Source organism: Tamandua tetradactyla, chromosome 15 (assembly GCF_023851605.1).
Source record: "Tamandua tetradactyla isolate mTamTet1 chromosome 15, mTamTet1.pri, whole genome shotgun sequence".
Classification (NCBI taxonomy): Eukaryota; Metazoa; Chordata; class Mammalia; order Pilosa; family Myrmecophagidae; genus Tamandua; species Tamandua tetradactyla.
The window spans coordinates 29,867,446-29,875,746 of record NC_135341.1 but is presented as its reverse complement, the minus strand read 5'-3'; the positions used below and the strand labels follow the sequence as shown (position 1 = coordinate 29,875,746).

General features: G+C 40.9%; 1 protein-coding gene across 6 annotated transcripts in view; it reads right to left on the bottom strand.

The window, feature by feature from the left end:
* Nucleotides 1-1,813: 1,813 nt before the first annotated feature.
* The window catches only part of WNT5A (Wnt family member 5A), a 156,764-nt gene continuing 150,276 nt past the window's right edge, over nucleotides 1,814-8,301 (bottom strand). For all 6 annotated transcript variants that reach the window (XM_077128973.1, XM_077128971.1, XM_077128975.1 and 3 more), the window contains exon 5: nucleotides 1,814-6,600. In XM_077128973.1, coding sequence (XP_076985088.1) covers nucleotides 6,142-6,600 — 459 coding nt within the window. In that variant the 3' untranslated portion in view covers nucleotides 1,814-6,141. The remainder of the gene's footprint in view (nucleotides 6,601-8,301) is intronic.

The window sequence follows — 8,301 nt, the reverse complement described above, 5'->3', positions numbered from 1 at the left end:
TCCTTGTGTGTCTCTGTCTCTTCCCTACTTATAAGAACTCCAATCATGTTGGATTCTACTCCAGTATGCCCACATCCTAACTAATTCCATCTGGAATGACTCTACTTCCAAATACGGCCAATTCTGAATTTCTGAGGGTGAGCACTTCAACATATCTTTTGGGAGGACACAGAATTCTACCTATAATATGCCCTCCCTACCTGTTTCCTTGTCTCTCTCCCTGTCTCCACCTTATTGGTCTGTTCATGTCTCAGGACATCACCTCGTTCGTTCCTAGAGCACATATGCCCCCTCCAGAGTCATCCAGGCTGAGAATGGATTCACTGCCAACCCTTCCATTAGCAAGAGGAGCAGCACACTGGCTCTTTGGACACCTTACCAAGTAGCACTCCATCCCCTTTCCAGTCACAAACATCAACCCCAAACAACTCTTGGTCTACAAGAGGGGACATCCCCACAAAACCTGCCAGAGAGAGGGAGGTGCTCCACACTAACACTTCCCAAATTGTCCAGAAGGATGGTGATAGGTGTTCAAATGGACAGAAGTCCAAAGCTTTAACAAACTCTGCAATAAACAATAGGTTTTTATTTCCAGTACGCCCATATGCTAATGAACATTGCACATCCCTCAGAGGGGCAATGATCCATTTGTTGTCATTTCCCAAACTTATTTGGCCAGGAAACTCTCTCTGTTGAGCACCTCTTGGGACTGTGAGTGATGGAATGCTCTCTAGACATTGCAGCTCAACAACAGTTATCAAAGAATAGAGAGCATATTTATTTTGCTAATTAGGCAGGCTAGGAAAATTTAGCTGATAATTTATCTGTTTTTAACGCTAACTCCACTGCTTTTAAGTCACTACTTAAAGGTGGTCTTTGCAAGTTTTATCACACAATTTAAATACCATAACCCAAACAGCTTTTGCCCCCATGTTCCAACTGAGGAGACTAAAATGAGAGAGATTCAAGAATCTGGTTAAAGTTAGAAACCTGGGAATGGATGGGTTCTTCATTCACTCATTAAATGATTTTGAGTTTCTGTGATACCAAGCCAAGCATTTCTTTATACCAAGAGACTAATCCTTTTTGTTTTGTTTTGACCTCATTAGCTAGTTTATAAATACAGAACTTTTTTGTTGAGAACCAACCAAATGTCCCCTGGGGACATTTACCCATATCTGCAGACAATTTTGGTTGTGACAAATGGAGGGGGGATTCTATAGGCATCTAGTGGGTAGAGGGATGCTGCTAAATATCCTACAGTGCACAAGACAGGACCACTCCAAAAAAATAATAATAATAATAAGCTGGCCCAAAATGTCCATAGCGCCAAGGTTGAGAAACCCTGATCAAAAGATCTGGCTAGCAACCATCATGATGGACTAAAAGCAACCCGCAGAATATTCCAAACGAATCAGTCTGTCCTTCATCTCTAACGTTGCTTTATTTCTCTCTGCAAATCATTCAGTCTTCCCTTGCCCAGGGATTTCATAGCAATTCCAGCTCAGATCTAAATATTTATACTGAATAATGATCTTCTAGTACAAAGTAGCAGAAGAAAGAGCAAATAATAAATGGAGAGATTAGCAATAGGCAGAAAGAAAATTTATCACTGAAGTACAAAATCAATCCTTGAACCTCAACCAAAATATTGTTATATGCCCAAAATGTTAAGTGTTTTTTTCTGAATGCCCTAACCATAATCGTGCGCTGTCCTCGTATCAAACTTTGGATTGCGATGGACACTCTGCTAAACACACACATGACTGCATTAGTTTCATAAAATGATTTTAATAGAAAAGTACAAGATATGAACAAAAATAAATAATCTTTATCTTATTTCTAGCCCAGCAAATAGTACACTGCATATAAAAATGGTCTAAGATGCAATTTTCTTTATATCTTTTTGTTTTTGAAAGATTGAGACAGCATTTAAATTCAACCTTCTAGATTCAATTTGATACATTTTTAATGATCATACCAACCTTTAATCATTCTACATCCACTTTTTAAAACTGGCTGACAGGATGATGTTTCACAAAAATATTTTCCATCCACCAGATTTAAATGCAAATTTGGTGTGAGCAGGTGAATTAGAAGATTTCTTCTCTAATTCCTGTGTTTCTGCATGTTTCCTGAATTAACAACTCATTCCATCGTCTCTAAAAACACGGCATCTGAATTTCACCATTCCTTAGAGAGGGAATCTAGAAAAAACTTTTTTTTAAATAATAAATAATTTTAAAGTATAATTTACAGTGACAATGCAGTATTTTAGACCTTTGCCTTAGTGTGTATTTGCAGTATATATATGCTTCAAGTCATAACAACATTTTCTATCTATCTCTCCATATATTTATATTATGGACCACTCAGCCTTTGGGGACAGTTTTTGCTAATGATCACTTATAGTCAGCCAGTACCAGTTTCTTACTTGAAGTACTTATCCAGGTCTCACTTCATACTTGATAATTCCAGAGGCTTGAATACTGTTTTGCAAAAACAAGTTGGAAATTGGTATTGGCAAAATCATATAAGGGTTTGGGTAGGCTACTAAAACATATACAGTACCCATCTCAGGAGGTTGTCAGCTCAAAAAACTAAACAGATAAACTGGGCTGAAATTTAAAACAGTCTTTTTTCTGCTTGAACCCATAACAACTATTTCGAACATGGCTCTGTTTGCTGCTGCCTATATATAATTTTGTTGTTGTTGTTAATTTTCCTGTATTGAGAAGATCTTGAATGCACTCCAGGATGAGAAGAAAAAAGAATATGCTGACACTCCTAAATCGAGAGTATATGTTTTTGCAATAAAGAACATTGGTCAATATACAACTGAGGAAAAACTGAAACAGATGTGAGTCCTAGAACCACAAGAGTTTGAATTTGCCCAGAAATGCTATTTTAAACACTCTATATGTTGGTCTACTGTTTTTTTGTGGAATAATGCATTCCTGGCATCCTTAAAAGGTTTCAATATGTTACAAGGTTATCCTAAAAGAAAAAAAAAAAAAAGCAAAGGGCTAATGTATCAATCTGTGCAGCTCTGGCCAGATTTCAGTGTACATTTTCAGAAAGCACAAGAACCTGTATTAATTGCACTCAATACAACGGATCTTTAGTTTCCAACGCGTTTTCAATTCTCTGCGGACTGAGGCTTTCTTTTCATAAACTGCTTTCAAGGGACACAGGGGCACCACTCGTGTTCCATAGAAAATTCAAATAAAGAGATGCAACAGTTGCAGTGTAAACACAAAGATGCATTATTTTGGACTAAAGATCGGGTCATGGATGAAAGCATGCGCCTTTTGGTTCTTCTCTGGGTTGTTACAACAGCAACACGCTCTGAAACAATTAAGTTATATGCATAATGCTGAAAGAATGTGAGCAACCCTGTAACCAGCTTTAAGCCATCTGCTTGATTTCTTTTTTTGAGGAGCATATATAGGAAAAGAGAATTCTCCTTTTGTTCCAATTCTTATAGAAATCGTTTGAAGCTTCGAAATACTGTTTGGTTTTGGTAAAATTCTCCACTCTTCTATTATTTTGACATGTAGCTGCCCTAAACTATCCCTCATGGATTTCTCCAAAAATCTCCACATGAATTATCTGAAGGACAATTGAAACCACTTACCAATATACAAGTAATGTTTTATTTTATATTCTATCTTCCATTTGGCATAAGCCCTTCAATGTTTGTTTTTAAACCAGTGAAATATACAAACCATGTAAGACAGAAATATGTACATTAAAAGTACAGAAGAAAGGCCATAGAAGATATATGTAATATCTGGATGACAAGTAGAATATTTTACATTAAATAGTTTCTTTTAAAAGCTAGGATTGTTAAACTCAGCTCTCTTCATAAACATGAATCACTAAAAAGGAACAAAATCTGACTTAGCAATTAAGAAACTTACTTCATGGTTTTTGCATAATAAAAACCAAAAAAAATGACACTTTTTTAGCTAATTAGTGCTTTTTTTTTTTAATTTCAAGATCTTTTGCTTGCCATTCACTGAGGGGAAGTGAATAATCTTGTGCAATAAATTAAGAGCCACAGATCGCTTGAGTGATGGAGATGCCAAGCCTATGAAGGCTGTGGGAAGTTTTTAAAACAATGTTAAGTCTCAGAGAAGAATGCATTTGATGGCACTTTCTGGAAAGCGGTGTCCTTGTTAAACAAGAAATTAAAATTAAAGAAACCTAGCTATACATGTCGTGAGCTGGATTTTCCTTAGGGACCATCAAGTAAGTATAATCAAATCTAATACGTACCAGTTTCCACTCTGCAGAATGAATTAAAAAAAGATGACCGTTGATAGTGCTTCTGTGTTTTGACTGTTTCTTAGTTTCTATATCTATGTCAAAGAAGTTGTTCCCTCTCTGGAAAGTGTACACAACAGAGATTCAAGAAAAGGGGGTGGGGCAGGAAAGATAAAAGAAATCTTTAAGGCAATGTGCATTTCAGTGAGTCAGACCTTCAAGATTCCTCAGAAATAAGGGTGCTTTGTGGTGGCCAAGACACAGTTGCATCAGGGCCACAACCCTGACCCAAAAGACTTCTGGCAAAAATCCCAATTAGATTGCAATGCTCCAGAAAGAAGAATAACCCTAGAGTAAATTATAAACCTAAATCACTGGCTGTGCTGAGATATAATTATATTTATATTTATATATGTATATATATATATGTGTGTTATGTACAAAGACTTTGAGATATCAGGCACCATTAGACCACATTTCCCCCCTTTTCCTATAAATGCAACTGTTCAGGTACAGTAGGAACAGTTTTAGGTACACCTGCAGTATAATAGGAAAAGCCCGAGTGGAGAATCTCAACACAGGATTATAACAGTGGAATGCTGCAACCCCTCTGTCAACTCCATTAGCCCCGTAATATCATTAAAATATAAAACTACTGTTCCTCAAAATAAAAGTTTAGGGGAAAAAAAAAAAACCCTAAGAAGCAAATTATTTTCTGAGTGGCGCTCCTAATGTTTCATTTCCTCTCTTATAATCAAAGAGGACCCAGTGGAGCTGCCATGTGGAAATGTGGCCAGCACCATGGCACAGGGGAATCAGAGAGGAACTGGGGTTGAGTTGGGAGGGCAGGTTTCACTCTCCTTCCTCAAATAGGTTTTCTGCTCTGGTGCAGCACTGAACTGCACGCAGTTATCTTGTCTGGGCCGTGGAACTGTGAATGGAATTCATGTATGACTTTCATCATTATCATTTATTAACCAAGAACCCCTAAATAAAATTACACTCTATTTTCCTTTATATTTAAGCCAACCACCCCCTAACCCCAAACAAAAGGTCTAGTACCCACGATCATTTGAGCAAGGATCCTTTTCTAATCTGAAGACTTAATTCCTAAAAGAGCTTCAAACCATTATCTTAACAGAAGAATTTTAAGTTTCATTTTGTTTTTAATTTCTGGGAATTTTCGTCCCTGCTCCTCCCCACCCCAAGGTTCACTAGCTATCACAATAGGACTGTCAGCTGACAAAATACGTGAGAAGGATGGAACATGATATTCCTTTTTTCTTTGAGGGTTGTGAGAATCTCACTCGTATATTTTAAATTACCACTTTGAAAATGTAAAAAGCAGACCAGCAGCCCCTGAGGAAGGAGGTCCCATTTCTTTCCTTCAAGATACTACCACAAACCTTTCAACTTTCATTAGAGCATTTAACAATTCATCTTGGTCACAGAAGCCAAATCGTATACGGATATGTACCTCGCCTTCCAACTGGATCCTACCCATTCCATATGATGCCATATTTGAGAAAAAGAAAAAATATTTCCTTTACCTTCTGGATGTGCCCCATGACCACACAGCTAAGTCAGGGTATGTGATATTTTCCCCTCAACCTCTGTCAAAAGAGGTCTTCATTATCTTTTCTAAAATTTACAAAATAAATATTTTTCTTGGTCCCCACCCCCCACTGCTGCCAAATAGTAATTATAATATTAATAATAAGCCACAGAGTTCTTAGATGGGAACAGAAAACAAAATGGTTGTGGTTGCAATTCTTGGGGAACAATAAAACAATATTTAAAAAACACAACAGAATCACTGTACTTTCTATAAATAAGTGGGTCCTGGGTGGTGGGGTGGGCGGCGGGCACCCACTATTTGCACACGAACTGGTCCACAATCTCAGTGCACTTCTTGCACTTGACGTAGCAGCACCAGTGGAACTTGCAGTGGCAGCGCTCCGTCTGCACGGTCTTGAACTGGTCATAGCCACGGCCGCAGCACATCAGCTCGCAGCCGTCCATGCCCTCAGACGTCTTGTTGCACAAGCGGCCCTGAGTGCCCAGCGAGCCGGTGCTCTCATTGCGCACGCAGTAGTCAGGACTGGGGTCGATGTAGACCAGGTCCTGCGTGGTGGGAGAGTTGAAGCGGCTGTTGACCTGCACCAGCTTGCCCCGGCTATTGAGTCGCATGGCCGCGGCGCTGTCGTACTTCTCCTTGAGTGCATCGCCCACCTTGCGGAAGTCCGCCAGCTGCAGCCAGCATGTCTTGAGGCTGCATGAGCCGGACACCCCATGGCACTTGCAGGCCACATCTGCTAGGTTGTACACCGTCTGCAGGGAGACAGGGGACAGTCAGCATACAGATTCATAGAGGAGCCCCCATGCAGGCAGGGGCCACGTGCACAAGACTCTCCTTGGCCTTCTAGATGGATGGAGCCAGGTTCGCCAGCTAAACGAGGGGCTGTTACTCCCCCTCAGTCTCCACTAACAAAGCCTTGTGTTGCCTTTTAAAAAACAGTCTACAAAATAAATATTTTCTTGGGCCCTACTATATAATAATAATAATTAAAAACAACCCCCAGTTTTTTGAATGGGAGCAAGAAAAAAAAAAAGCAGTCTAGTTGCTTCCTTTTTGCAGAGAAACAGCATTAACAGCAACAAGCGTGTTCACAAATCCCTACCTGTGTCACCTGGACTGATTCCCCACAAGCAGCCTATGAGGACAGTGCTGTTATCATCCCCATTTCACAGGGAAGGAAAGTGAGGCCCAGAACTGTAAGTTACTCGCCTAGCCGCTGGGAAGCAGGAGTGCTGGGATTTGACCCAGGCAGTCCGGCTCACAGCCCAAGCTCAGTGAGCTGCCCAACGGCCCTGGTTTGTAAGTGGTAGGGCCAAGAGGGGGTCTAGCCCAGGAGGAACTGGGCCCAAATCTTCACGCACTATAACTATCATTTTCACTAACATTGCTGTGTGCCAGGCACTGCCCTAAGGCCCTTTACACTCTATATCGTACTTAATCCTCCCAGCAACATTAAAACACACACCACATTACAGATGCTGACATGGAGGCACAGAGAGGGTAAGTGGCCGGCAGGAATCACACAGCTGGAATGTGGGAAAGCTGGACCTGGATCTCATGCCAGCTTCCTGCAATATCCCCCACTGCAGAGGCCAAGCAGACCTGGGTTCCACTGCTGACTCCACCCCTGAAATTAAAGCAACCAGCTTCATCCCTCCATTTTCCATCTCTGAAGGGGACTGTGACGATACCAGCCTCCCAGCACTGTTATGAGGATAAAATTAGTGGCTGCTTGCAAACCGCCTGGCACATTCTGGCACGTGCTCTGGGGCATGCTCAGTAAAACCACTGGTCTTTCCCGGGGTGACAAGGGCAAGAAGTCCCCACCCTGGGCCTGAGCCTGGACACCCTGGGCCTCCCAGAGGCAGCACTCACTCTTTAGCCCCACAGCACTGTGCCCAGCGATCTGGGAGTTGATGGCTGCCCAGAGTTTCTTGTCCCACTGTCCTTCCGGAGTCGGCGTGGTGGTAGGAGCCCATCAGGAACCTGGAGGCCAGGTGCATGAAAGGCTGCTTCCACCTACAACAGCTAACTTCTTCCTCCAGGAATTCACAAGGGGCTTTCTTCAAAGAGGGGCCAAAGTGTATTCTCTAAGCATAACGAGTTTCAGACATTCAGCTAGTCTGAGGAAGGGTTTTGAAAATGTATTTAACCTTTGCTCCCCTTTGAGGAAAATAAAAAGCTAATGCTCAGAGGAGATGCTAATATAATTTCCTGGCCCAGTGCCCAACTGCCTTCCTCCCCGCTTCCACTATCCTGGAAAAAAACTATCTTCTACATAACCTCACCCACCAAAGAGTCAAAGTCAGCTCACTGCTTAAAGAATAAAAGCTATCAAAAACTTTAAAAAAAATTTTTAAATCTTGCTATTAACAAAAAAGGCAATGTTAAATGAAATCATAACATTAAAGGAGCTTTTTAAACTTTCCAAAATCCCTACTTGCCACTTGGAA